The following is a 12067-nucleotide window of genomic DNA, read 5'->3' on the forward strand; positions in this document are numbered from 1 at the left end:
AACACAGTCACATATTCACAAAGTTTACCCACAGTTTTTATATATATTATTATCAACCTGGGGGCTGCCCTGTGAGGAGGGTCGCTGGTTGGGTCCAGCTTGTCTCCAGCTGACTGGGCAGCAGTTTGAGGAGGACAGTGTCTGTGAGTGCAGAGCGGGGCCTGATCTTTTCCTCCCGCCCCTCTGTGCCTCTGCATCTCTCCATCTCTGCCGGCCTGTGTGTGTGTGTGTCTCTCTCTGTTCTACATCTTCTCCCGTTTCTCTCTAGCTCTCCGGGTCCCTGTGCTTGGTGCGTGAGCGGTGACGGGGAGCGGGGAGGTGGGCTGGAGGGGGGGGGGGGGGGGGAGAGGGAGGCGTGTTGCTCGAGCCGGCCTGAAGCTGAGGGAAGGGGGAGGGAGGGAGGGAGGTGAGGGGAAGTGGGTGGGCTCCAGGATGTGAAGAAGATGTGTGATCAGGCAGCTCGCTACTGCAGGGTCAGCGTCCAGCAGCAGCTCCGTGACAAGCAGCCGCCTTTGCAGCGCAGCATTCGGGGGCTGGACGGGGTCCTGCGCTGGGTCTTCACCAAGATGAGCGACAAGAAGTTCGGGGATAGGGAATCCCAGAAAACTGAACAGGCAGCTTCCAGTGAGCAGCTCCCACCGGACACCAAGAAAGGCATCTCGGTTATCCTGGACGTAAGTAGCTCTCTTCACCACCCCCTCTCTCTCCCCAGCCTGGAGTTTATACCAACCCTGGCCTCGACTGAATTCAAAGAACTTTGCTCTTACTTTCATTAATAGCTCCCAGTCTCAGACCCGCAGGAGGAGGCGATAGAGACAGTGGTCAACTTTCAGAGGCTCGAGATTTCCCCCACTGACCAGGGACTGAGTCGAAATCCTTCCCTGCCAAAAAGGGACTGAAAATGAATAAATTCAACGGAACGTGAAGGGAAAGGAAGTGCCCGAGGATATTAACAAAAAAGGGGCACACGGAGAGAGAGAGAGAGAGAGAGAGGATGTGAGAGAAAGTGACAGGGAGAGGGAGAAATAGAGGGACATGCAGAAAGGAACGGAGAAAGTGAGAGAGACAGAGATTGAAAGAATGCGAGAGAGAGTGACAGGGAGCGAGAAACTGTGAGGGACAAGCAGAAAGGGAAAGCAAAAAAAGAGTAAATGAGAGAGAGAGAGACCGTGTCTACAGAGGAATTGCGAGAGAGTGAGGGGAAGAGGGAGCAAGAGCGAAACTGTGAGGGACACAGAGAAACAGAGAGCAAAACAGAAAGAGAGACAGAGACAGAACGCAGAGTGACACAGAGAGTGTAAAAATGTGAGGGACGTACTGAGAAACTGGAGAAAGGAAAAGGGGACACAGAGAGGCAGTGGCTGAAAGGCAAGGAGACGCAAAGGGAAATAGAGGGAAAAAGACAGAAAAGTGCAGAGAAAGAGGGAGGATTGAAAGGAAGATGAGCCGGAAAGAGAGGCAATCTGTTGGCAGGGGTGAAATTAATATGAAAGTTGGATGGAAGTATGAATAGAAATACCAAAAACTGAAGAGGGAGCGTGTCTGTACAAATGTTTCCATAGCTTTGACTATGCCTCCATAGTCTGGTTTGTAATGCAATATTAAATACTGCAAACAAATCCCGGGGGCATCCGGAGGGAATGGTTTCTGTTTGAATTTCTGCTGAGTCAGCGAAGAAATTAACCTTTTAAAAACCTGTTTTCTCCATCTCTCTAGATATTCAGAAGAGCTGATAAAAATGGTGAGTGCAGATTCATAATGATGCATATTTAATTTGTATTAGGCTAATTTTCAGAGGCATTTTTGGTAATGATACTGAGGGTGAAAGGGTTAAATTGCAAGGACAGTGTGTAAACTTAGCTCATGTGCCCTTGGGTTGGACCAACTCCGCATGGATCTGGTTGTGGTGATTAAATGTACAAAAAGATTCGGTTGGGATAATGTGAAGAGGCGTCATCCTCTTGGATGTTGACCTTTCTCTCCAGCAGCTTGGAATCGAATTGTATTTCCAATAGAACAGAGCCTGGATTGGACCACATCTGCAGTACTGTGTTCACTTCTGAACACTGCAACTCAGGAAGCATAGAGAGTATTGGCAAGGATTCACTTGGATGTGATCAGGGTTTCAAGGGTTAAAGGAGGACAAGATTCTCAGGTGAAGCCAGCAAGAGCCAGTCTGGGTCAAGAGAGATCAGCTACAGACCAGGCAAGATCTCAGCTACAGACCAGGCAAGATCTCAGCACTGCAAGAGGAAGCCATTCAACCCATTACCTCCTTACCTACTATCTCAATGAGCATCTCACCAAGTGTCATTCTGCCTTTGCAGTTTGTTCCTTTTCTAACTAACCATCTGATTTCCCTTTGTCGAGCTTTGATTGAATTTGCATCCACCATCCTTTCAGGTATTCCAGCTCAGACCTGAAACATTTGCTGTGCCGAAAAGCTTGTCCTCAAATCACTTTAGCTTCTTTCACAAAGTCTTTGAAATCTGTGGCCTCTTGTCCTCAATCCTTTCACAAGTGGAAACAGTTTTTCCCTTTTCTATTTAGGTCGCCCCCATGATTTTGAACTTCAACCAGATCACATCCCAGTTTTCTCTTCTCTAAGGAGAACAGTCCCAGCTTTGTAAGTGAAATTCCGCATCCCTGGAACCATTCTGATAAATTCCTTTCTGCAATCTCCCCGATGCCTTCACATTGTTCTGAAAGTGCGCTGTCCAGAACTGAACTGAACTGATGCTGAGCTAGTTGGAGACTTGATGGATTGAGTGGACTTTTCCGTTCCCTGAATGATGACCATCAGCTTCTCCTGAAAGAGAGTGAGAGTTTACATAGAATCTTAATACTGTGATTAGTGTGTATACCTGATCTGAACCTGAGCTTGAATGAAAACAAACTTCACGCTCAAAAGAGTTGATTAATTCTGATTTCCGCTCTAAAGAGCCTTACACAGGGACAGCGGATTCCACACACGTACTGATTGTCATTGGGGTACAGATCCCACACACACACTGATTGTCAGTGGGGTACAGATCCCACACACACACTGATTATCAGTGGGGTACAGATCCCACACACACACTGATTGTCAGTGGGGTACAGATCCCACACACACACTGATTGTCATTGGGGTACAGATCCCACACACACACTGATTGTCATTGGGGTACAGGTCCCACACACACACTGATTGTCATTGGGGTACAGATCCCACACACACACTGATGGTCAGTGGGGTACAGATCCCATACACACACTGATTGTCATTGGGGTACAGATCCCACACACACACTGATTGTCACTGGGGTACAGATCCCACACACACACTGATTGTCACTGGGGTACAGATCCCACACACACACTGATTGTCACTGGGGTACAGATCCCACACACACACTGATTGTCACTGGGGTACAGATCCCACACACACACTGATTGTCACTGGGGTACAGATCCCACACACACACTGATTGTCACTGGGGTACAGATCCCACACACACACTGATTGTCACTGGGGTACAGATCCCACACACACACTGATTGTCACTGGGGTACAGATCCCACACACACACTGATTGTCACTGGGGCATATAAGATTATTAAAGGATTGGACACTCTGAAGGCAGGAAACATATTTCCGCTGATGGGTGAGTGCCGAACCAGAGGACACAGCTTAAAAATACGGGGTAGACCATTTAGGACAGAGATGAGGAGAAACTTCTTCACCCAGAGAGTGGTGGCTGTGTGGAATGCTCTGCCCCAGAGGGCAGTGGAGGCCCAGTCTCTGGATTCATTTACAAAAGAGTTGGATAGAGCTCTCAAGGATAGTGGAATCAAGGGTTATGGAAATAAGGCAGGAACAGGATGATCATATTGAATGGCGGTGCAGGCTCAAAGGGCAGAATGGCCTACTCCTGCACCTATTGTCTATTGAATCGAACCCGGGTCCCTGTGAGGTAGCTGCGCCAATCACTGAGCAATGGTGCCCATTACAGGTGAGGTCCCTCTGATCCTTGGTGCTTCCTAGGGTCCTACCCAGCATCTCGGACCATAAGAACATAAAACATTGGAGCAGAAATCAGGCCATTCAGCCAATTGAGTCTGCTCCTCCGTTCAGTCATGACTGATAAGTTTCTCAACCCCATTCTCCCACTTTCTACCTGTAAGCCTTGATAATCAAGAACTATCTATCACCATCTTAAATATACTCACAATGACCTGGCTTCCACAACCTTCTGTGGCAGTGACTTCCATAGCTGAAGATGTTTCTCCTTATCTCCTTTCCAAAAAGTCTTCTCTTTACTCTAAAGCTGTGCCCTCAGGTCCGAGGCTATATTACTGATGGAAGTAACTTCCCAACATCCACTCTGTCCAGGCCGTTCAGTATTCTGTAAGTTTCAATTAGATCACCCCCTCATCCTTCAAAACTCCATTGAGTATAGACCTAGAGTCCTCAAACGTTCCTCATATGTTAAGCTTTTCATTCCTGGGACCACTTTCGTGAACCTCCTCTGAACACGCTCTGGGGCTAGTACATCCTTCAGGGGATAAGGGCCCAAAATTGTGCACAATATTCCAAATGTGATCTGACCAGAGTCTTACAGAGCCTCAGATGGACATCCCTGCTTTTACATTCAAGTCCTTGCAAAATAAATGTCCAACATTGCATTTGCCTTCCTAACTACTGTCTCAACCTGCAAGTTTACCTTGAGAGATTCCTGGACTAGAACGCTCAAGTCCCGTTGTACGTCAGATTTTTGAATTTTATCCCCATTCAGAAAATAGTCCATTCCTCTATTGGTCCTACCAAAGTACACAACCTCGCATTTTCCCACATTGTACTCCATCTGCCATTTCTTTGTCCACTCTCCTAACCTGTCCAAATCCTCCTGCAGCCTCTCTGCCTTCTCAATGCTACCTGCCCCTCTACCTATCTGTGTATCATCTGCCACCTCAGCCAGAATGCCCTCAGTATCTTCATCTCGATCGTTATGTATAAAGTGAAAAGTTGCGGTCCCTTGCAGAACACCACTCATCGGCTGCCATCCTGAGAAGGACACTTTTATCCCCACTCTCTGCTTTCTGCCCTGCAGCCAAGTTTCTATTTATGCTCATGGGACCTTATCTTACTCAGTAGCCTCCTGTGCGACACCTTGTCAAAGGCCTTCTTGAAGTACAGGTAGATAGCATCTATTGGCTCTCCTTGGTCTAACCTGCTCATTACCTCCTGATAGAATTCTAGAAGATTTGTCAGCCATGAGCTCCCATTGCTGACTTTGTCCTACTTTACCAAACTGCTATCGACCAGGCCAAACCCCCTCAAAACATTTTAAGAATGTTGCCCAGACCCTAACTTTGCTTTTATGTGGTCTGTATTCCTCTATATCATACTCATATATCTGTAAAAGATTCCTATTCATTCAAAAGACCATCCAAATCCCTCTGTTCTTCTCTTTCTTGGAGTTTAACTTCATCTAAATTATCTTCATCCTACCAAAATGCATCACCTCACAGTTTCCTATGTTAAACTCCATCTTCCAGCTTGCCCATATCCTATGTTTTTGAATCATCAACAATTATGATACATTTCATTCCACTCCCTCCTCTATGTCCTTTATACAAATCGGAAATAATTGAAGCTCCAGGACTGATCCTTTGGTACTCCACGGGTTTCATGTTTCCAACTTGAAGATGACCAATTAATCTTGACTCTCTGCTTCTGTGTGTGAACTGATTCATTCTCATACATTATCCCTAATACCTTCAGCTTCTGTCTTGTGCAACAGCCTTTCTATGTGCCTCTGGACATCCAATTACACGGCATTACTCGTTCCCATTTATCAACTCCCCTTGTTGTGACAATGCTGTGGCTTTAAGAGATTATTTTGTCCTGAAGGAGCAAGTAACGAGCTTAAAATTTTAAGAGATACGGAAGCAAATCAATATTTGATGGAGAGAGATGATGAGATATGTTATTCAGAAGGACTATTACCATAAAATATGGTAATATGTGGAATTCATGGTGAGACAAGAAGTATTCCATTATGTAAAGTGAGGTTGGAGTGTCCGGTGGGAAGTGGAGAAGTGGCAGTAGGAATACTGGAGGAGATTTCTGCTCCAGGAATACAGTTTGTATTTGTAATGATAAAGCTGGATCATAGGTGGGAGTGATGCCTTCTGTGACAAGGCTGAATCCTTAACAAGGTTAGATTGTCCTTGTTTTTATTTTCAGAGGTTGTAAATGGCACATGTTCTGAAAAGTCTGAGTTTGGATGGATTTTAGAGTCAATTTGTTTACAGATAACAGGTGGGTGGCACGGTGGCTCAGTGGTTAGCACTGCCGCCTCACAGCGCTTGAGACCCGGGTACAATTCCTGCCTCAGGCGACTGACTGTGTGGAGTTTGCACGTTCTCCCCGTGTCTGCGTGGGTTTCCTCCGGGTGCTCTGGTTTCCTCCCACAGTCCAAAGATGTGCAGGTCAGGTGAATTGGCCATGCTAAATTGCCCGTAGTGTTAGGTAAGGGGTAAATGTAGGGGTATGGGTGGGTTGCGCTTCGGTGGGTCGGTGTGGACTTGTTGGGCCGAAGGGCCTGTTTCCACACTGTAAGTAATCTAATCTATACTGCCTCAGGCAGAAGGCTTCGAAGTTAAAAAAAAACTTTTTTCAGAAGTCTGAAAACGTTCCTTCCACATATGACTAAAAATCACCAGGTCATCAATATAACAACAGGATTGGGTAATCCAGCAATGACCTTATTAGTCAGTCTCTGAAATGTGGCTGGTGCATTTTTCATGCCAAATGACATTTCTTTAAACTGATACATTCCATTTGGCATTACAAAAGCTGAAATTGCCTTTGCTCTTTCTGACAAAGGTACCCACTAGTATCCCCTGAGCAAGTCCAACTCAGCAATATAAGTTGCTTGTCCCACATTCTCAACACAATCTTCCAAACGTAGGATCAGATCTGCATCAGTCTTTGTAACTGCATCGACTTTGCGATAGTCCACTCATAACTGTTGGGTTCCATCTGTTTTTGGCACCATGACTATGGGTAAGCTCCAGTCACTGTAACTCACTTTGATTATGCCATCTTGGAGCATGCGCTGTATCTTCTTCTGAACCTGTGCCAACTTTAGAGGCTTATGTCTCTAAGGATGTTGCTTAATCAAAACAGTATCTCCTGTATTTACATCATGCACAATTAGGTTAGTACTTCCCAGTTTATTTCCATATATCTCCCCACGTGATAGTAATAACTCTTTCAGGTCATTTTGATTTTCCTCTGGAAGGTAACTCAATAATTTATCCCAATTTTTGACAACTTCCTCATTGTCCAACTTAATTTGAAGAATGTCCAATTCAGAATCCTCTGAACTTAGTTCTTCACTCTGTGTTATAATAAATAACACATTCTCCACTTGCTTTCCTTCCCTGTCAAAATACCTTTTGAGCATATTCACATGACACATTGTGTGAGATGTCTTTCTGTCTGGAGTCTCAATCAAGTTGTTCACCTCACTCAATCTCTTTTGAACTTGACAAGGTCCACTAAATCTTGCTTTTAAAGGTTCACCTATTACTGGAAGTAACATTAATACCTTCTTGTCTGCTTTCTGTTTCACTGTATGCTGTCATCCTTTTAAAAGCTGTCTAACCAATTCCCAGCTCTATTCAATCATTTGTAAAATTTGACATATAGTCCAAGCATGTGGTCTCTGAATTTTGCCCTACCAGTTTCTCCTTAGTCAATTTAAACAGTCCTTTCACCTCATGTCCAAAAACGATTTCAAATGCACTGAATTTGTTTGATTCATTTTGTGCATCTCTGATCACAAAATGTACAAATGGAATTCCCCAGTCTTGACTATAAGCCCTCAACATGGTCTTTAATGTCTGATACAACCTTTCTAGTGCTCCCTGTGATTCTGGATGGTATGCAGGTGCTATGAATTGTTTTATTCCTAAGATGTCTACACCTACCCTCCGCAGAGTAATCCATCTCCCTCTGACTATTGCAAGTAACATAATGGACAATTTAACATAGCTAATTTACCTGACCTGCACATCTTTGGACTGTGGGAGGAAACTAGAGCACCCAGAGGAAACCCACACAGACACATGGAGAGTGTGCAAACTCCATACAGACACCTGAGATGGGAATCGAACCCAGGCCTCTGCCACTGTGAGGCAGCAGTGTTAACCGCTGAGCCACTGTGCCATATGTGATTTTAGTTTGAGGTCGGGGACCTATGCAATCAATTAAGGCTCTTGTGAAAGGTTCTTCAAATGCTGGAATAGGGATAAAAAGTGCAGGTTTTATTACTGCCTGGGGTTTTCCAATCAAAACTGAACTACCTCTTTGTGTAGTCCAGGCCAGTAAAAATGTTTTTGTACTTTAGCTTGTGTTTTCCTCACTCTGAAATGACCCCCAAGTGGTAGCTCATGCGCCAATCGCAGCACCCCCTTTCTATACCCCACTGGCAATACGATTTGATGAACTTCTGCCCATTGCTCATCTTGAATATGTGGAAGTCTCTATTTCCTCATTAAGACATCATTTTAAAGGTAATAACATTCAGGAATACATTGGGATTCCTTTTCTGTGTATGCATTTTGATACAACTGCTTTAAAGTTTCAACTTTCTGCTGTAACTCGGTTAATTTATCTGAGCTAAAGATGTCTGCATTATCATCTATCTGCTCTTGGTTTGTCTCAACTATTTTTTAAAAATATATTTTTATTGATACAAATACAAAATTATACAATTCAAATCAATACAAAGAAAGAACACAGAAGTAAAAAAGTAAAAAAAAACAACCTGCCCTCATGTAAAATGTATAAATTGAAATAGAAAAATATATATTATAAAAACCCAACAATTTTACTAAATAAATAAAAACCAACAATGAACTAATAAATAGTAATAACTCAAATCAACCAAACAAAACACTCATACGTTCACAGTTCCTCCTCCCTGGATATTGAACTCGTAAAGCAGAATCATTACGGTTATACACAAGCCCTTATTAATGTAGCAGATAAACCTGTGTCCGGGTATTCCAAAAAGGGCCGCCTTGTCTTATAGAAATTCTGGATGTAGGTTTGCTCGCTGAGCTGGAAGGTTCATTTCCAGATGTTTCGTCACCCTAGTAGGTAACATCTTCAGTGGGCCTCCAGGTGAAGCTCTGCTGAAAATTCCTGCTTTCTATTTATATGTTTGGGTTTCTTTGGCTTGGTGACATCATTTCCTGTGGTGAAGTCACTGCCAGTTCTTTTTCTCAGGGGGTGGTAGATGGGGTCTAACTCAATGTGTTTGTTGGTAGAGTTCCTGTTGGAATGCCATGTTTCTAGGAATTCTTGTGCGTGTCTCTGTTTGGCTTGTCCTAGGATGGATGTGTTGTCCCAGTCGAAGTGGTGTCCTTCCCTCATCTGTATGTAAGGATACTAGTGAGAGTGGGTCATGTCATTTTGTGGCTAGTTGATGTTTATGTGTCCTGGTGGCTAGTTTTCTGCCTGTTTGTCCAATGTAGTGTTTGTTACAGTTCTTGCACGGTATTATTTTTGTACATTCTCCCCGTGTCTGCATGAGTTTCCTCTGGGTGCTCCAGTTTCCTCCCACAATCCAAAGATGTGCTGGTCAGGTGACTTGGCCATACTAAATTGCCCAGCGTGTTAGGTGCATTTGTCAGGGGTAAATATAGAGTAAGGGAATGGTTCTGGGTGGGTTATTTTTCAGAGGGTCGGTGTGGACCTGTTGGGCCAAAGGGCCTGCTTCCATACTGTAGGGAATCTAACTTAATCTTTAAAATAAACAGCGCTGAATAGGGAAAATCACCCCCTGGCCAAAGGGGGCAACTACCCATCCCACTGCCAAGACTGCAGCCCAGGCATTTAAATAACTGAACCGGGTATAAAGTGCCCGTAAGTAGGCATCTAGCCATCCCAACCAATTTCCCTCCTCCTAGCCAGAACCGCACCACAAACACAAGCAGAAAAGAAAGAAAATACACCATGAAATAGTAATGTGAATAAAGAAACTTTTAATAAAGGGGTAAATATCCTACCCACCCTCTGATATAACTGAACTTAGAAATTGAGAGTACACATCTCAACCGCCATAATTACATAGTTTAAACCAGATTATTACCAATAAAAATAAGGAAAAGAAAGCCCCAACCAGACTTCCTCTTTTTTTTAAAGAAAAGTCAAAGACATTCCCAAACAACAGTACTATTTGTCCATACTAAATTGTTCAGATGAGGCTAATTTGTCTACAAAGTCTCTTGCCTTCTCCAAAGCATCCACATCTTTTTGGTAATGTGGCGACCAGAACTGTACACAGAATTCCTAATGCAGCCAAAGCAAAGTCTTGTACAACTTTAACATGACTTGCCAGCTCTTATACTCAATACCCCGTCCGATGGAAGCAGTATCATTAATAGTCACAAGTCAGGTACTGGAAGACTGGAGGTTGGCTAGCGTGGTGCCACTGATTAAGAAGGGTGGTAAGGACAAGCCAGGGAACTATAGACCGGTGAGCCTGACCTCGGTGATGGGCAAGTTGTTGGAGGGAATCCTGAGGGACAGGATGTACATGTATTTGGAAAGGCAAGGACTGATTAGGGATAGTCAACATGGTTTTGTGTGTGGGAAAACATGTCTCACTTGATTGAGTTTTTTGAAGAAGTAACAAAGAGGATTGATGAGGGCAGAGTGATAGATGTGATCTATTTGGACTTCAGTAAAGCATTTGACAAGGTTCTCCATGGGAGGCTGGTTAGCAAGGTTAGATCTCACGGAATAGCGGAAGAACTAGCCATTTGGATACAGAACTGGCTTAAAGGTAGAAGACAGAGGGTGGTGGTAGAGGGTTGTTTTTCAGACAGGAGGCCTATGACCAGTGGAGTGCCACAAGGATCGGTGCTGGGTCCTCTACTTTTCATCATTTATATAAATGATTTGGATGTGAGCGTAAGAGGTACAGTTAATAAGTTTGCAGATGACACCAAAATTGGAGGTGTAGTGGACAGCAAAGAGGGTTACCTCAGATATCAACAGGATCTTGACCAGATGGGCCAATGGGCTGAGAAGTGGCAGATGGAGTTTAATTCAGATAAATGCGGGGTGCTGCATTTTGGGAAAGCAAATCTAAGCAGAGCTTATACACTTAATGGTAAGGTCCGAGGGAGTGTTGCTGACCAAAGAGATCTTTGAGTGCAGGTTCATAGCTCCTTGAAAGTGGAGTCACAGGTAGATAGGATAGTGAAGAAGGTGTTTGATATGCTTTCTTTTATTGGTCAGAGTATTGAGTACAGGATTTGGAAGGTCATGTTGTGGCTGTACAGGACTTTGGTTAGGCCACTGTTGGAATATTGCATGCAATTCTGGTCTCCTTCCTATCGGAAAGATGATGTGAAACTTGAAAAGATTCAGAAAAGATTTACAAGGATGTTGCCTACTTGCGGAACGTTTCAGAGAACACCTCTGGGGCACCCGCACCAACCAACCCAACCACCCTGTGGCTGAACACTTTAACTCCCCCTCCCACTCCGCCAAGGACATGCAGGTCTTTGACCTCCTCCATCGCCAGACCCTGGCCACACGACGCCTGGAGGAAGAGCGCCTCATCTTCCGCCTAGGAACCCTCCAACCACACGGGATGAATGTAGATTTCTCCAGCTTCCTCATTTCCCCTCCCCCCAACGTATCTCAGTCCCAACCCTCGGACTCAGCACCGCCTTCTTGACCTGCAATCTTCTTCCTGACCTCTCAGAGGGATTGAATTCAAGATTCATGAAGTGATGTTACAGCTGTACAGGACTTTGGTTAGGCCACATTTGGAGTATTGTGTGCAGTTCTGGTCGCCTCACTTTAGGAAAGATGTGGAAGCTTTGGAGAGGGTGCAGAGGAGACTTACCAGGATGTTGCCTGGAATGGAGAATAGGTCGTACGAGGGTAGGTTGAGAGTGCTAGGCCTTTTCTCATTGGAACAGAGAAGGATGAGGGGTGACTTGATAGAGGTTTATAAGATGATCAGAGGAATAGATAAAGTAGACAGTCAGA

The 12067-nt window shown here is 44.5% G+C and overlaps 1 protein-coding gene across 2 annotated transcripts in view; it reads left to right on the forward strand.

Annotated features, from left to right (window-relative positions):
• The first annotated feature begins 416 nt into the window (after positions 1-416).
• necab2 (N-terminal EF-hand calcium binding protein 2) overlaps positions 417-12067 on the forward strand; it is a 155137-nt gene continuing 143486 nt past the window's right edge. For both annotated transcript variants that reach the window (XM_043707376.1, XM_043707377.1), the window contains exons 1-2: positions 417-674; positions 1717-1741. In XM_043707376.1, coding sequence (XP_043563311.1) covers positions 444-674; positions 1717-1741 — 256 coding nt within the window. In that variant the 5' untranslated portion in view covers positions 417-443. The remainder of the gene's footprint in view (positions 675-1716; positions 1742-12067) is intronic.

The sequence above is a fragment of the Chiloscyllium plagiosum genome, chromosome 17, assembly GCF_004010195.1.
Source record: "Chiloscyllium plagiosum isolate BGI_BamShark_2017 chromosome 17, ASM401019v2, whole genome shotgun sequence".
Classification (NCBI taxonomy): Eukaryota; Metazoa; Chordata; class Chondrichthyes; order Orectolobiformes; family Hemiscylliidae; genus Chiloscyllium; species Chiloscyllium plagiosum.